We start from the raw sequence: 18,585 nt of genomic DNA on the forward strand, positions 1-18,585 counted from the left end.
AGCCATTTTTGGTAGTTCCTGGCTCTTAGTCATTTAAAACACCCCATAACTTTCTATGTATTTTAAAATTGTATCGTTAAAAAGGTATATTTGACACTGTGGGAGGATAGGACATATTTTATTCAACAATTTTGCTAGCTTGATTTGTAACTTTTAAATATTTAGGTATATGGTGTGTGAACTTCCACTTGTACTCAGGCCCCAGGTCCTATAATTGTTAGGGGTAGGCCAGGACCCAGCAATGACAGAAGAAATGAAGCCTAAATCTATGAATGGAAACCAAACTAAAATATCAAACTTCTTCCTACTATAAACTAAAATATCATTCTGAAAGCTTCATGTGGAAGCCTGATGCAGTCCCTCAGAGCAAGTGACAAGCACCTTCCTGGGCCATAGTCCCAAGGGTCCCTACAAGCCCTTCCCAGGCAGGAGTTGTGTAGTTCTGTTGCCTCAGAGGACCTCAGCTCTCACCAGGTTTCATATGCCTAATGCATTTCACAGTCCTTACGTTCTGAATGTTAGAATTGGGTCATAGATGCTCCTTTTATTTCTTTTGCAGTAACTCTGTGCCACTTTCAAATAAACAGAGCAATTTACAATGGTATTTCACTCCTCTTTTGGAAATAGTAGTGTACAATTTGACAAACAACCTTCAGAGGGACCTCAATGTTGTGATATTCCCTATGGCTATCATTTTGTTATCTTCTGCCTGTCCCCTTGGAGAGAGGGTTGGCTGCCTATTGAGGGCTACTCCGAGGCTAGGGATGGGAACCAGCATTCTTTTTGGGAGTTAGTCTCAGGAAGTGAAGAACTCCTAGAGACAGGGGAAGTGGTGGCAATTAAGAGAAGAGATAAAGAGCAGGATGCATCACTGGGAAAGAAAAAAAAAAAAAGGTACCAAAATGCCAACTAGGAATGCCAAAAACAGAATGGAAATGTAACTGCAAAAGGTCCCATGGAATTTCTAATTTGAATTGCATTTTATTGTAACTCCCTGCAAGCAAACATGGTAACTGTACATTTCACACTATTACTGACTAATGTAATAGATAATCTGACAGCCAATATAAAACATGGATGCCTGACATCAAAGGATACTTTTAGCTGTGGTTGAGCATCTTTAAGGAACTTCAATACCCTCTCCATAGATATCGGTTCACAACAGCGGTATAAAATCTTTGTATAAAATTAAAAACCACGAGAGACCTAGACTGGGTTCATCAGAAAGACAGCAGTGAAGAATGAAAACTTCAAGAAGAACATAGAAGGGTATAATCATAATTTTGATAATAAAAAGAACTCTAATGTAAATACAACAGGCTGAAAGTCAACAACACAGTACTTAATAGTAAAGGCAGATTAGTGAACCACATTAATCAGCCTGGGATATAGGTTATCAGCCACATTTGAAACACAGATTAACAGGAACGAATAAGGTACCAGGGTGGGAGACATTTTTACAAGTAACAAAAGTTTTAATCTTTGTTTAACTAAGACTTCAAAAGGATTCCACATATAACCAATGGTGAGATCATTAAAAAAAACCAAACAAACAGATTAGCATCAAGAAATGCAAGGCAGAGTGACCAAATTTCTGACCTGTTTTAAGATCAATCAGCATTTTCTACCTGGGCAAGTAGAATGCAATTAGCACTTGAGTGATTTTAAAGACTCTTTTACAGTTGCCTTTAACTAGCTGATGAAATAGCAGAACCGTGTGGCTGAAGGCCAATGTTTATTTTTACCCATTACCTATTTCATTAATGGGATTGTGGGCCACTGGCCCTCCAGGCACACATGAATGTATTAAAATACTCCACACTGTAATTAAGTGGCACAGAGGGGATTGGAGCAAATTAAGTGGCTGTTATATTTCCACGGGTGTAGTCTAGATCAGACATTTGGATGCTCTTGTGGCAGAGCCACAAAAATTGTATTTCAAAAGTCTTCAAAAGTCTACAGGGTATTGAGGATATTTTTTTGTAGAGTAAGAGTTTTAATAAGTGAGTCCTTCCCCCAAAATAAAAATATAGATAAAGAAAAGTGCCCCAAGTAGATACTCTTAAAGTGAAAGATGAGAATCCTTTAACTAGAACAAGGACAAATGCATCAACAATAGCATCGGTGAAAGAAATTGGACCTTTAGACTCCATTAACAAGGGACTCAAAATGAATCAAACTTTCATGCAACTCTCAATCCAAGCTTGGGACTTTCCTTCCCAGTATAAGTTAGAACTTCTGTATTTTTTATCTTATCTTATCTTATCTTATCTATTTATTTTGAGACAGTCTCGCTCTGTCGCCCAGGCTGGAGTGCAGTGGCGCGATCTCGGCTCACTGCAAGCTCTTCCTCCCGGGTTCACTTCATTCTCCTGCTTCAGCCTCTCGAGTAGCTGGGACTACAGGTGCCTGCCACCACGCCCGGCTAATTTTTTGTATTTTTAGTAGAGACAGGGTTTCACCATGTTAGCCAGGATGGTCTTAGTCTCCTGACCTCGTGATCTGCCCGCCTTGGCCTCCCAAAGTGCTGGGATTACAGGTGTGAGCCACCGCGCCCGGCCAGAACTTCTGCTTTTGAGTTTTTTTAAAGGGAATAAAAAATAAAGTGATTACCTAATTGCTGCCCCGATCAACAATGAATGCATCAAAAATGCTTGCAGAAACAAACACCGCGAGAGTAAAGGTTCCTATGCCAGCACAATATCATTTTTTGTTTGATTTTTACCAAATCAATCCATTGTTGCCACTAAATGTTAGATTCCTTCTAAAATAGTAAATGGAAGATTTTTGCTTTGATCATTCAAAATCAACATTACTACACTTGAGAATTCTGCCAATGGTGGTCTCCTGTGAATCTTTAGAGCAGAGAACAAGCAAAATGGAATGAGGGCAGGGCAAAATGGAATGACATCTGGAAACACAGTGTTTTGGCTCAAGAAGAGGACAACATTGCCTTTGCCCTAGAAAACCATGGAGAAATACTTGGAAAGGACAAGAAAGGAGATAAAAGTACTTACGAGTATCCTGGACTTGCAGTGGGAGGGGGGCCTGAAGAAATGAAAGAAAAACAAAAGAAACAGTCAGTCTGGGTTATTGGAGGGTGAGTATGGATACAGTCAATCATTACAAATTAAAGTTCTCAACCACCCAGTGGTAGTATTTATTTTTCTGAAATTTATTGTTTTGCTATATTCCCCCAACCATCTCTATGAAAAAAAAAACAAAAAACAAAAAAAACAACCAAACCAAACCAAACCAAACAAAAAAACATACCAGTGAGGACGTGTCTACATCTCACAATTCAGGGCCTGAAAATGCTGAGACAAGTGCTCAAAAGTGAGTGAATCGAGTAAGCATCCTCAAACTATGCAGGAAGTTTCCAATGGGCTGAGTGGTTGCATGAAGGCGTTGATTGCAACAATGAGTGGGGCTTCCTTCTAGTTCTTGATGGCAGGAAAAGGACTATGTACGCTGCAAACATTTCCAACTTCTTGGACAAGGAGTATCCTTGTTGAAAAGAGCTCAATGGCACGATGGTTTCAAGTAGGGGCTGTGAGGTCAGAAAGATCTGGACCTCCTTCCTGCTCTGCTGTTTATTAGCTGGGTAACATGGTAATTGGGTAACATGGTAACTAACTGCTGGGCATTGGTTTACTTATGTGTAAAATGGGTACAACTGTACCAGGTTCAGGGTTGTGGGCACAGAGTACATTCTCACTAAGTGTGCATTCCTTCCTTCCTGTCCCTGTGGACTCTAGCCATCCTATCACATTGGGCTGAGGGCCAAAGTCCATCCCCAGTAGGGGTCTGCTTACCAAACTTGACAAACAAGACTCCAGTGGAAGAAACCACCTCCTTGCCGTTTGTTGCCACGCACTGGAAGTAGCCCGTGTCTGTGGTGTCGAGGTTTCTAATCCGCAGCCGAGAGCCATAGATGGTGGATCGAAAGGAGAGCCTCCGGGGCTCCTGGACCACAGGAGCATCATTTTTGAACCAGCGGATGGTGGGAGGTGGATTCCCAGAGACTTTGCAGTGCAGTTCTGCTGTCTGGCCCAGGGATGTGGTGATGTTATTCATTGGTTCATCAAGGGTCAGGTAAGAATCTGTGAACACAGAGAGGAGGCAGGTGAGAGTGGCAGATGGCTTGAGAATGCTTCCAAGCAGCCAAATCCTCTCCAGTGTATCCTCAGGATCACAGAGAGGCTGAGCAGGAGAGGCAGGTGAGACAGACGAGGAAAGAAACAATCACACTGACTAAGACCACAGGACTGCTAAATAACCACCCATAGAGCCCACTGCTTGGAAGAAAATTTGTCACTAATCAGAGTATAAAACTCAAAGTCTCCAAATGATTACATGGATGAGCTTTTGTGCTTCAGATCATAAAAATCATATACATTCCTTGTTCCAAATTTCAACATAGCAAAAGAGAGAGAAAATAAAGTTCATCTCAAATCTCCCCACCCAAAAATAACACCATTTTAAACATCCTGGCAAATATCCTTCCAGTTTGCTCACTTTTGATAAGAAAGAAAGCATCAAAAATTGGAAAAGTAGGAGCAACATATTCATATCCACATGGCACACGATCAGAAAGGATGTCTGAAACTTTCATGTTACTGACAACATAAGGTTATGAAGGCCAGGTCAGAGGCAGACAGAGCAATAAAGCAATGGACATTTCCATAATATTACTCATATCAACCATAACATGTTACAATATGTAATTCTTTCAATCACATATATATAAATTCATATATAATACTGTGCAATATACAGATCTTAGTTATACAGTTCCATGAGTACAGGCAAATGCATACACCCATGTAACTAATGTCCCTATCAAGATAGACCATCAACACCCCAGAAAGTACCCCCACAATCTTTTGTAGTTGGTCCCTACTCCCAACCACTCCCTCCCACCCCACCTCAAAGCAACTAAGGTTCTAATTTCTATTACCATAGGTTAATTTTGCCTGTTTCAGAACTTCATATAAATGGAATCATGCTGCACGTACATTTTGCATTTGGCTCCTCTTAAGATTCATTGCATTACAAATTTTAATAACAAAATCAGTTTTATTTAAGCTTATTCTTCAATAAAGTATTTAAACATCAATATTAATATTAGTTGTAGAAATCAGTTGCAGAGAAAATAATGTATTTCTTTTTTTTTTTTTTTTTTGAGACGGAGTCTTGCTCTGTCGCCCACGCTGGAGTGCAGTGGCCGGATCTCAGTTCACTGCAAGCTCCGCCTCCCAGGTTTACGCCATTCTCCTGCCTCAGCCTCCCGAGTAGCTGGGACTACAGGCACCCGCCACCTCGCCCGGCTAGTTTTTTGTATTTTTTAGTAGAGACGGGGTTTCACTGTGTTAGTCAGGATGGTCTCGATCTCCTGACCTCGTGATCCACCTGTCTTCGGCCTCCCAAAGTGCTGGGACTACAGTATTTCTTTTTAATTAAGTTTGATTTCTTTTAAAAACTTGCTCTGTTATTCATGTGTAGGGAGCTTTCTTTGGTTTCATTTTTCCTAGGCACCCCTTCTTGGGTAGATCTCCTACCATACCTTCTCATTGTCCTATGTCCTTCCCTAGGTCCAAATCTGCGGTGACTTGTTCAGCAGCTGTCTTCACTGCAGGGCTATGAGCCCCATAAGGGCAGGGAAGGGAATGTTCTGGTCATCACTGCATCCTCAATGTATACTACTGTCTAGCAGCAATATCCACCAGAACTTTCTGTGATGACGGAAATGTTCTATAATCTGCACTGATTGATAGCCACTGGTCACACAGGGCTTACTGAATGCACGAAATATGGCTGGAGCAACTGAAAACTGAATTTTTAAATTTAAATAACCACATGTGGCTAGTGGACAGCACAGGTAGAACACAGCAAATTTGATAAATTTAATGGAAGTTTATTGAAAAGTAACATTTTTCTGAGCTATTTAACTGGGTAATTTAATTGCCCAAATGTCTGTAAAATGAGTTCATAAATGCTAAAAATAATTGATTCATTATTTGCTCTAATTTTTCCCCCCAAATTCAGAAGAAACATTGTTAATGTCTGGGCTGCCTCACAGGGGTGTGTCTCACATATGAATGGCATTTATCACGTGTGCAGTAGGAAAGAGATTAAGTATGATGACTGCATTACCATAATGACACTTTCCATCTCACTTAAGCCAATGAATAATTATCCTTCACAACAGATTCATGAGCCCATAAATGATCTTGCTAATGCTTTCCTTCCTAACATTTATATTTTGATCTCTATCTCTGGGTATGTTTCTCTAATCTATACACATCTATACTCAATCCACGAATGTGTTTGCTCATGGATATAAGCACATATGTTCCTAAGATGTTTGAGGTATGCCCAGAAAGGAGGGAGACTAATTAGCAGATGGCTCTATGGAGCCATTATCATGCCTTTATAGCCCCATATCATTCATTGAGAATAGATAACTATGTACCCTCTGTGGAGAGAAGCTTAGAGATAGCATCACATAACAATGCCACTATAAGCATAGCGATTAATATTCCATTGGACAGGTTCTGGAATTTGATTGGCTGGGTTTGAATTCAGGTCAGCCCCTTGCCTATCTGTGTGACTTTGGGCAAGTTACTTAACCTCGTTGTACTTCAGTTCAACCAACTGAAAAACCAAAACAATAAACAGGGCTCCATCTGAGGGAACTGTTAGAATAGGATTAAAATGAAAGTGGGTGACATCTGGGAAGCACTTCAACCAGTGTTTGGTAAAAAGTAAGCACTCAAAAACGTTAATTAATGTTATTACTATTGTTTTTATAACAATAACTTCTATATACTGCTTTTCACATTACAAAATGTTTTCACAGCCTCTGTCTCCTGTTATCCTCTAACAATCTAGAGAAGTAAGAAAGGCACATTAATTACTATGATTTCCAGTGCAGATGAGGAAGTCATGTCTCAGAGATTAGCAGACTTGCCCCATGGTTACACAGGAAACTGCCCAAAGCTTCCATCACTAATGGCCTTTAATCCTCAGGCTCAGCCAAGCACCTAAAGAGAGTCCATTTGAGGCAGCTGGCCAGTTCTGGACCAATAATGGACTATTTTGAAATCCTACTATATGCTAGGGCTTTACTTTAATATTCACCTGTATGCTAACCTTGCAAGGGAGAAGTCATTATCACTGTTTTATAATGAGGAAAGCTAGGATCAGAGAGGTTTAGTGACTTGCCGGAGGCCTTGTAGCAGAACTGGGGTCCAATTTACATCTCTGTGGCTGCCAAGCCCAACTCTTTTCACTCCACCGGACTGCTTTGGTACCATGAGACCCATTGAGGGCTGGGATGTGGTGCCACGAGACCCTTTGAGTGTTGGAATATCTCCCTAAACCTAGGTGGGCCGTGGACATGCATATACCCACAGGGCTGTGCTCTTCCCCTAACTGCAGCCAAGCCTGTCTGGTTAATGGGCCTAAGCTTTAGCCATGGGTGCTAGCTGATGTTCTTTCTGGTTTCCTTCCAGAGGCCAGGCACCTCACCTGATCTGCTCTATAAAATATCTATCTAAAAACAAACATGAGGGTTGCAGGGCACCTTGAAATCAGTGTAGTAGATGACCCAAGCAGTGTGTTTCCAGAGAGAACAAAAGAAATGTAAATAGATCTTTGTGTTTACTGAACAAAGGAGCCTTACCACAAACAGGGAATTTGGTTTTAACTTTTCACTGACAAAGAAGAAGGTTCAAATTTGTCGGCCATCTGTAGCTGCTTACTTAGTAAGCAGAACTAACAGATAGTCTGGTCCTCAGTTTGGCAAAGACCAGAAGCATCAGAACAGTCTTTTGCCTAAAGAACACAAAAGCATTCTGCGACTGAAATAAAATCAAACAAAAATGCGTTTCTGTTACTGACTGCTATTTTTCCTGTTGTGAACAAGCCTCTGGCCATGATCCATTTTCTTCCCAGAACCAGCTGGGTCCTTCAGCTGGGTCCTTCTGTGGTAGCCTCATGGACCATGTTAGGGGACCCATTCTCTCTCTACACCCAAAGCTTGAGGTGACCACTGCTGGTTTCTGGACTAGTCATTCCCTTCAGAGAACACCTGGGCATCCCAGCAAAGGTGTCCGGTCCAGAGGGAATACACACTGGACTCATGTAGCAGTTCTGCCACTCACTAGCGATGTGTGTCAGGCCATCACTTTGCCTCCCTGGGCTTTGGAATCACAATCTAGGCCTTTGGGATTGGGTCTGCTTCTTCTGAGACAGTTTGTGTTTCTATATGGGCAGCTGCAGAACAACTGGATGATAGGCAGCAGGTGTCCAGTGAGCTTGAATGCCAGACAAAGCAATCTGGCTTCTATGTATAAACCTGGCTGTTTGTACCTTTTTCAGTGATTTGATTCAGTAGCTCTGATGATATGTGCTTGAGCTATGGAAGATTTCTCATCCTTTTTTCCCCTCGTCCCTAGACTGCAAATGTCGATGTGGCAGATGGTAAGTGGGAAGTAGGGTATAGTCTGGCTTAAGGGAAAAGTTCAAGTCCCACTGAATCCACCTCTAGCTCTGTGTCCCTGAGCAAATGATATCTCCCAGTGCTAATACTGGTAATAATGATGATGATGACACTGACAACAATAATGATATCATAATGATGGTGATAATACCTAACATCTAAATGGTATTTATCATCGTGACAGGTATTGTTATGAACATTTTACACATGGAAAACACAGAGGGTAGGGCACAGAGAGGCTAAGAAAGTTGTTCAAGATCACATAGACAGTAAGTAGAAGTGAGATTTCAAACAAATTATTTTGGCCCCAGAGTCCACACTATAGGATAGAAGTTCTCAAATTTTTTGGTCCCAGGACTCCTAGATAATCTTTAAAATATTGATGCCACTGAGGCGAGAATGTTTTAAAATATTTGTTTATTAACTTATTTAAAAATAAAAACAATCCCATTGCTTAATATATTTTAATAAAAATATTTTGTGAAAAATATTTTCCACATGCATATACCAAAAACAGCGAGAAAAGTGGCACCTTTTTTTATTATTGAATATCTATTATTTGCCTTAAAATCAGACAGCTGAAGCCTCCTGTTTCAGCATTCAATCTGTTGAGGTATGTTGTTGTAGTTGAAGAAAATCTGGCTTCACACAGTTGGAAAAGGGAAAGGTTTTTAACAGTCTTTCAGATAATTTAGGATATTCTTCTTTGATACTACACCAAAATTTGATAGGTGGTAGTTTCTTAAAGGTTGGTTGCAAAGTGAAATCTGAAATCACATCAATAAACTTTTCATAATCTATTACATTATAATGGATTGATCTATCTTGTACTTTAAATGGTTATTCTACCTACATATGACTTTGTAACATCATGCGTTGCCCATTTAGAAAACATTGGTTTACTGAGTTATGCTCATTTTCAAAATGCGGACACCCTCACTTATCTAATATAGAAAACTCCAATGCATTAATATCACCACCAGTGTCATCAGTTATGATTGGGAAGAAGCTGTCAAGCTCGTGATGGTGGCTAACAGTTTTTCAAAATTCTAAGTTTTTCTGAAAAGTTCAAATTTTATTATTGGCAACTAATACTATTGTTTCCTTCAAGTGGCAGGTTCATTTTGCTCATTTTAAAGAATATCCAAGAATAACCATAATTTTTCTGTTGGTCATTCTTTAAAGTAAAAGTGGTTAGTTCAGCTCAGAACTCAAATGCTTTTCTTTGAGATAGTCTTAGTATTTGGCAGGAGTACTTTACGTATACTGCCCATCTGCCATATGAAATATTAAAAATATGTGTATTCAAGGGTCAAGATTTAATACAATTAATAATTTTTACTGCTTCATGGAAGACATTCTTAAGTGCAATTGGTTTTTTTTTTTTCAATTGCAAGTATATGGCAGTGGAATGTACAGTGACCACTAGTTTGGTACAGTTGGTGCCACTGTCTGAATTTGTTTGAGCAGTTTCACCCACCATTGCTTTTGCACAATTAGGATGGGTAAACCGCAGTTCAGAGGACTTAAAGGCCTATCCCAGAGTTCCCAGCTAATAAAAGGCAAAGCCAGGATTTGGACACCAAGCCCGGTGCTGTTTCCATCACACTCCATAGCTGCCCTTTCCCAGCCCTCAGGGTCCTAGAGTGGTGTAAGGCTTTTAGAACAAAATGGGTTAGCTCAGGCCCAGAGCAGTATGAGTCAGAGAGCAGAGTGGCTTGGATGGCATGTTTTCTATTTCCGAACAAGCAGTTTGGGGCTTTGGGGCAATCCCAAGCGATTGTGTCAGATCTGGGCAAAAGTTTAGGACTCTGAATTAAAAAGGATTTGTTATTTTTACAATGTAGGAAAATGAAACGCCAGTATCCTTTTAGTGCCACCATTTTCTCCCATTAACAATAGAAAGTGATGATTGTAGTTAACATTTTTCTGAGCATTTACAAAATGCCAGGCACTATTCTGAGCATCTTACGCACCTTAACTTAAACTTGACAACAATCCTATGAGGTAGACTCTAAAATTAACCTCATTTTAGAGATAAGGAAACTGAGACACAGAGAAGTTAAGGAATTTCCCAAAGTCACACAGCCAGAAAGTGGCAGAGCCAGGACCCAAACCCAGGCCTTTGAACAGCAGAGACCATATTATGATCTGATGCAATCAGATTCCCAATCAATCCAACCTGTAGTCTTTCATTGTCCTTTGCACCACTCATAACCTGGATTAAAAAATATTCTTGCCTTTTTATGAGTCCATCAAGCACGTGACAATACCCACTGGTACTGAAAACAACTAAATCACCACAAGTTGCTTATGACGTAACCGGAAGTCATCATTGAGAATGAGCTTTCTAAATACAGCGCGGGCATGGTCTATACTGAGGCTTAATGAACCAGAAAAAGCAAACTGCAAGAATAAAGTTAGTTTATGAGCTCTCCGGGAATTGAGACTCTATTTCCTCCTTTTTTCATTTTTTGTATTCCCCTCAGCACTTCATGTGTTATTGTGAACTTCATAGGCATTTAATAAATGTTGGTTGATGAAGTAAATGGAAGGCTCAAGTGAATTTTAGGCAAATTAGCTTTGGAGACACCCCATTTATTATTTACCCACTTGACAAGATGTCACATCCACAAATCCACAAATCCTTCCCAACATTTATTACTTAATTTTCAAAGTGCCCCCATCTCTCCTCAGGGAGGGAGGTGGGGCCAAGAGTTATATTCCCATTTTGACAGGTGAGAGAAACTGAGATATAAAGAGTTGAGCAGTCCTTTGCCATGGCAACCCAGCCAGTCAGCCGAGGAGCCAGTCACAATTAGGCTTAGGGCCTGGGTCTCGGCATCAAAAGAGGCACATGCCAAAATTCTAGCCTCCCACACGACTGATGCTTTTCAGAAGAGGGAGGAGGTTCCCAACATGAAATAAAATGCTTAGCTAAACATAAAGGAAGGCTGCCAAACACAGTTAGGTCATCGCATTTGACTTGGAGAGAACATTCTGTTCACGCTATCAACCTGCATTCACTTTCAGCACACTTCACCATAAATACTTCTGACTCACTATCTCGGGAAATATTTTTTATCTTAATAAACTCAATGCGAAGCATAATCTAAATCAGCTTGCACATTCTTGAGTCGAAGCCACAAGCTGAGTTTAATAAAATCAGCCGAAAATAGCAGGGGACTTCTGAATAACCACAGTTCGTTATCTGGCACAGGGCTGCTGGGAAGTCCCAAACACACAGGGCTGAAGGTAAAAGCAGAAGGTGGGTAACCTGAAGGTATGAAGGGACTCAAGGCCATCGGATGAACACACCTGCTGGATCTCAGTTCTTACTGGACATCATTGGAGACACTGCTTATAATAATAGACTGTGTCACACCAACCAAGAGCATGGGCTCTGGAGCTAGACTGTTTGGCTTCATATCTGAGGACCACCTCTTAGTTGCTGTGACTTTACCTCTATAAGCCTTAGTTTATTCAAATGTGAAATGGGCTCACAATGATACCTACCCATTAGGGACGCTGTGGGGGTTAAAGGATATAATCCATCTCTGGAATATCAAAAGCATTCCAGAAAAAAATACTGATATCTGGGTCCCACCCCTAGAGATTCTAATCTAATTGTTCGAGGATGGAATCCAGACATGAGCATTTTTAAAAGCCCTTCTCCAAATGATTCTCCTGTGCAGTGAGTAAGAGAACACTTGGCTACAGTAACTATCACTACCATTTCCTGACCCTGATTCTTGCCTGGCTTCCTGCTAAACCCTGTAATTAATTTATTCCTCAAAAATCCTCAGGAGTATTCTCCACTACAATCCCTTGTTTAGAAGAAGAAACCAATGCTGAGACATTAAGGGTGTTGCCTAGAGTCACATTACTGATAAAGAGTGAAACCGTATCTCCAACCCAACCCTTTGTCTTGCACTCTCCAGTATCCAAACCTCTGCCCCAGGTTAAGTACTGAGGTGGCACAATGAAGATAAACATTTTCTGGCAGAATGAACCTGCTGGAAACCAGGGGATATGATGATTAAAAGTGAAAAGAAAAGAAGTGCTGTGCTGGGCTGGGTGCTGGCCAAACACATTTTCTTGAAAACACAAGCTGAGCTTGGGCTATTGACTACGGAGTAGTAAGAGTGGGGTTAAAGAGTATCCACTGGACCAAAGACAACAAATGGCCAATAATGTGCCTCCTTTTGGGGCAGAGAACACACATACATTAGGAATGGCTCTGCAAACATGCACTTAGAGCAAAACCCTCTATAAATCAGGGTTAATGGGGAAAGACAGCCACCTTTATAGATCTTTCCTTAAGAAGCCCAGTGAGCACATGGAGCAACTCAAAGGAGTTTAAGAAAACTTCAATTTTGCTACTTAGAGGCTTATTTTAATGAATAGGTCTTTTTTACAAATAGGCCAATTGTATGTAAATGCACTCTTAAGACCTCAGGGAAACTACTTTTTCCTTTTAAGAAAAGATCTATACCAAATGAGAGTGGCTGGTCTCCAGCATTTAGATTGCTTTATGTCTCAGGTATAATTAATAAAGGTGGGAGGAGAAGGGAACAACATGTGCTGGGCACTGATTCTATCAGGTATTTTACATGTATTATTGCATTTTGTCCTCACCAGAACCCTGTGTGTGTGTGTGTGTGTGTGTGTGTGTGTGTGTGTGTGTGTGTATGTATATATATATAGGATTTTCCAGCTCCCTTTTAAGGAAGATACCAAGGTTTATATAGGTCTTAGCATAACTAGACTCTACACAGGTAGGACTGGAACTCAGTTCCATTGACACTATTCTTCTGTCCCTACTCCCAATCTGCATTTTATAACATACTGTCATTAATAACTTTTCTCACAATTAATTGACCTGAGATCATCCAGAAAAAACCTCCTTCCCACACCAAAGGTGCGATGATTTTTACCAGTCTTTATTTTTACCCCAGGAGCAGGTTATTTAATGGGATCCTTCGTAACCACCAATTAGGTTACTCTAAGAGACCTTTTCCTGACTATAAGCTTTTGTGGATATATGGTCTGAATGTTTGTGGCCTCCTAAAATGTATATGTTGAATGCTCAGGGTGATGAGGTAGGGCCCTGGGAAGTGATTAGGTCGTGAGGGTGGTACCTTCACGAATGGGATTAGTCCCCTTATAAAATAGACCCCAGGGACATCCCCTGCCTCTCCTACCATGTGAGGACACAACAAGAAGACGGCTGTCTGAGAACCAGGAAGTGAGCCCTCACCAGGGAGAACTTGACCATGCTGATGTCCTGATCTTGAACTTCCAGCCTCCAGAACTGTAAGAAATAAGTTTCTGTTGCGTTATAAGCCACCCAGTCTATGGTAGTTTATTATAGCAGCTGAACAGACATAGAAAGTGAATTTTTGTGGCTTAAATATCTATTTTACCTCAAATTTTCAAGTATTTTTATTATGAGAGGGTATCATTTTGTTACTTTATATCTATCACATGTGTTTTTTCCACTTAAATTTTTAAGTGGGAATACTTAGAATTCATGAGCAGAACCACACTTAACCATCAGGCCAATGACTTGATTTTTATATAATATGACCAAAGTCTTTTAACTGAAATTTTGAATACAAAGTTTCTGGCTTGAGAATTGGTCCTTGAGTTTTGGTGAAATATTCCCAATCATGTTTCTAACTTTCTCAGCCTCATCCATCCCAATTTTAAAATGGTAAATTTTTAAAAACGAAACCCCCATCTTTAGCTGAAGGCTAGGATGATAAGTAAATCTACAGGCCTCACAGCTCTTTAGGTTAAGGGTACATCTACATTCCAAGAAGTCACTTGCAGCTTTTCCCATCCCTGTAAAACCAAACCTAATAATAATAACAAAACCACCAGCTATTACTTTGCTTTACTGTAACTTAGTAAGGGCCTAACTTAAAAACAACAACAAAAAAGCAAAGTTTCTGGCTCCGGGGCTTAAGCTTTACAGGTCACATTGCAACCTAAGGACTGCATTCTCCTTTGTGGTTGAATTATAAACCTTTGAAAAATGCTGACAGACCTTAACTATAGCAGGACAGGATGAGTGGGTCCACATAATGAACTTTTAAATGACTGGAGATAGAATCTAGAAAGCCAAGCCTGAAATACATCTCTGGTTTGGGCTTCGGGCCAACACAAACAGAACACATCATAAGTCATCTCTGTGATTTCAGTACCATGCACAGGAGATGCCTCAGCATCACCATGACACATGATCCTCGCTATGGAAGCTTTTGGCTGCTTCTACGTCATGCAAATGCAACAGTTGTGCTTTCAGCCCTGGTAGAGAGCCCCGTGCTAGGAAGAACTAGGCCACATTCAGGTCCTTCAAAGACAAAGTCCATGTGTATTTTCACTACCCTGGTCTGACTCTTAGGCAGTGGCTTGCCCAGTCATAATAAATTCTCAAGCATTTGATGGCTCTAAGTGGAACCTAGGTGGCTTTCAAAATAAAAGTGTGTCGTTCTGGCCCATGAATTTCTATTCCTTTGGGGATCACACAGTCATACAATCTCAGTGTTCTAAAGTCACGTCTTGATTAAACACAACCAGAATCCTTTGTGTGTCAGTCAGCATTCCAACTCAGTTCCACCAAGGTTGACATTCCAGTTTCATGTTTTCCCAGAATGTAAACTTCAGGGAGCACAAAAGGGCACACAAGCCATTCTTTCCCCCTTTCTCCATTCATTGTGCAAGATCTGTATTTCAAAATTTGAAAGAATCTGCTGACTTGACCACAAGTCAAGATCTCTTGTTAGTAGGGCAGTGCGATGGTGAAGGCCCTGTCACTTGAATATTCTCTCTCATGAATGGTGCGGTTTTGCCTTCAAATTTTGAACCAGATTCCTCAACAATTGGAAATCATCTGCTCTACTGCTTTTCAAGAAAACAGAAAAGCACTGAGAAATTTGGAGATGAAGACTGAAGGATGTACTATTTTTTTCATAGCAAGAGACAAAAATCAATTCAACACACAAGGATGTGAACTTTGAGGATGGGACCACGCCTTTTTCATTTGCCATGGCTCCTTAAAACTGATCACAGGCTTGCTAAAGATAGATGTGTAAAATGCTAGATGAAGAGATGAACAGATCTATTTTTATTTTATTATCTATTATGAATAGATAAACAAATACGTAAGAGTCTGTACTCAAAGATCACTTATCCTAGCTACAGAGTCATGCAGGTAAAGAGATAATCATGATAAAGTGTGATCTCGGTATGTTCAGGGTGGCAAAGAACCCTAGAAGGGGGAAACTTAACCCATTTTCCAGGCCAGAGGTGTCAGAGAAGGGTTTCCAAAGGAGGTAACACCTTGCAATCGGTGGAAGTTTTTAAAAAAGAGGCGATGTGGCCTCTGTCGTTCAGGAGCCCCTTAAGATCTGGAAGGAAAGTGGAGCTATTCTAGGGATCTAATTTGAAAGTACAAGTCAGAGTGAGAGCAAAAGCCAAGTGTGTGGTCAAGATGTTGAGTGTTGAAGGCGTTCACAAGAGAGAGTGGAGAGAGGGAGGCTGAGATCAAAACAGGCTGGCCAAGGTTACTGAGGTGGTGGCAGAGAGGCCAGATGGTTCCCTGACTTTTATCAGGCAGAGTGGGCAAGACCCAGTGTGGAGTGGAGAGGGAGAGAAACCCCAGACTTCCTGTCCTCTTGCTGGAATGTGCAGGCCTTTAGGGGAGGCGAGGAGTAGACAGGAGAGGGGAAACAGAAGATAAATAAGCAAATACTTATCAAATGCTTGTGCGAACATGGAGGGGGGACCTGTCCCATCTCTCCTTGGCCTCACAAAATAGTGATAGAAAAGAAATTTATGAAAATAATCAGAACAAGGAAAGAGGTAAGAAAAAGGCTGTTTTATGCTCGGGGGGGGGTGAACCTGTCCGGCTCTAGAAATCAGGGAAGGTGTGAAAGAGTGGGGCATGCTTGCATGGGGCCTTGACGGAGAGCAAGGGTGCAGAGGGGAGAGGAAGGGCAGAAGCAGAGCAGTTGTTGGGGAGAATGTGGCACACAAACCAGATGCCATCCTTGGTGACATGTACCATGCGTGTCTGCTGAGGACTCCACAGTGCACTTCTCACAGCTTCCTCACTTTACTGTGTTTCTGACATTAGGTCAGAAATTACTAGCATTTTAGGTAGAGAAGTTCCTTCTCCAGCAGGATTGCTTGCACATGGTAGGGTGTTTAACATCCTAAACCCCTATTCAATAAATGTCAACTGCACACCCTCATGATGGTGACAACTAAAAACAGAACCACTCATATATGACTACATTGAGGAGCCCTGAGGCATCTTTTCATCATGGTCTTATTAACCATAGAGGATAGCCAGTTCCCAGCACACAAGAATTGCATGATAAAATGAGTCCCTGTCCACCTTCCCTGCCCATACTAACTCCTAGGCCACTAAAGTCCATAATTAACAAATTCTGTGAGTAACTGCAGCTAGGGCTAGCAAACTAGTTGCAATGGATGTAGCTGTTAGTGAAGCCAGAAACTATCAGTTGTCTGAAAATCATGGCTTCCAGCTGAAATGAAAGCTCCTTGAAAAGTGTTCATTTTTTCATATTTCTCATGCAGGAAGACGTATAAAGCAGAGCTGTAGAAACATATCTGCAAATTGTTCGATGCTCCTTCCATGAGAAGGTGGAGTCTGTGTGCCCTTTCTTTGCACCTGGCAGGACCTCTGTGATCATGTCTTTCTTGCATGTGGCAGGACCTCTGAGAACAGAATGTTGCAGAAGTGACACTGTGAGAGACTTCAGAGTCAGGTTTAAAAAAAACTTGAGGCAATCCCTCTGGGAGCCTTCAGTCACCAGTTACCCTGAGGCCACCACATGGAGAGTACTTGGAGAGAACAAAGAGATGCTCTTGGACATCTCTTGTGCAGACAACACTTGTGTGTGGAACAGCCCCAGCTGTTCCAGACTCCAGCTGTTTGTGTCCTCTCAGCCGAGACACCAGACATGTGAATGATGAAGTCCTTAAGATGACCCTAGACCCAGCCACCATCTGACTGCAACCACATGAGGGACCCTGTGCAAGAATCATCTAGCTGATTCCAGTCAACTCTCAGAACCAGGAGAGAGAATAATAATACATGATTGTTGCTGGAAGCGACTATGTTTGTTGCGGTTTGTTACCTAGCAGGAGCTAACTGATACACAGCTCTCACTTGAGATTCTAAGGAGTGAAATAAATTCTCTAGAAGAGCAGACACTTATTGGAGAAGTACCTTGTGACAGATTCTGTGCTAGGAAGTAAAAGCAATGACTTACACACAGTCCCTGGTTTCAAGGATCTCCCAGGGGAGATTCAATATGAACATGGATTATCACAAATATTAGGAAAGAGTAGACACAAAAGGCACAAAGAATATATGATGGGAGTATATTCTGGGAGATTCTTGGATAAACTCGCTTTGATTGTGGTTTAGCAAAGTTAGCAAAGTGCCCTCCAGATGGGGAACCCCACGGAATGAAGAAAAATAAACATAAAGAACTTTGGTTCTTCCACACTGTGAGTTTGTTAAGGACAGAAAACATGTATCCCAGTACCAGTCATGTAGCAGAATCTTGCTCAGTTTATATTTACAGAATGGATCAGTGGGTGGATGGATGGATGGTACTAGGGAGCCAGCCTAGAAAGAACATTGGCTGGCCTGAGGACCAGAAGGCTAGGGATCAAGTCCTAGCTGTGTGACCCAGGATAAATCACTTATTTTACTTGTCTATACTCTTCAATTTCCATGTCTGTCTAATGTGAGGATAAGGCTAGGAGATCTCTGAGGTTTGTTCCAAACTCAAACCTTCTAGGGTACCAAAGGGCGAGTATGAACATTCATCTATGTGTTTACTTGGCCATCTCTATAATCAAACACACACACACCAGAGAGGTGTCAATCTGTCTTTGTTAAGACTCGTTGATTACCTGCAACAGGAACTAACTGAAGCCTGTGTAAGAGGGTGAGGAAAAGCAGATGAGGTGGATGGGGAATTTAACATAGGATGCAAAGGTTTCTTGTGAAACTCTGGCAAGATGTCTGGCCA

At 41.2% G+C, this 18,585-nt stretch overlaps 1 protein-coding gene across 10 annotated transcripts in view; it reads right to left on the reverse strand.

The window, feature by feature from the left end:
* The window catches only part of LOC105495194 (receptor tyrosine kinase like orphan receptor 1), a 410,216-nt gene that overhangs the window by 126,396 nt on the left and 265,235 nt on the right, over positions 1-18,585 (reverse strand). For 9 of the 10 annotated variants that reach the window (XM_011764482.3, XM_011764483.3, XM_011764488.3 and 6 more), the window contains 2 exons: positions 3,816-4,103; positions 3,018-3,048 (listed from right to left, as the gene is read on the reverse strand). In XM_011764482.3, the coding sequence (XP_011762784.1) occupies positions 3,018-3,048; positions 3,816-4,103 (319 nt within the window). Of the gene's footprint in view, positions 1-3,017; positions 3,049-3,815; positions 4,104-8,376; positions 11,655-18,585 lie in introns of those variants that run through there. The other variant, XM_011764490.3, reaches the window with a different exon arrangement.

The sequence above is a fragment of the Macaca nemestrina genome, chromosome 1 (genome assembly GCF_043159975.1).
Source record: "Macaca nemestrina isolate mMacNem1 chromosome 1, mMacNem.hap1, whole genome shotgun sequence".
NCBI classification, from domain to species: Eukaryota; Metazoa; Chordata; class Mammalia; order Primates; family Cercopithecidae; genus Macaca; species Macaca nemestrina.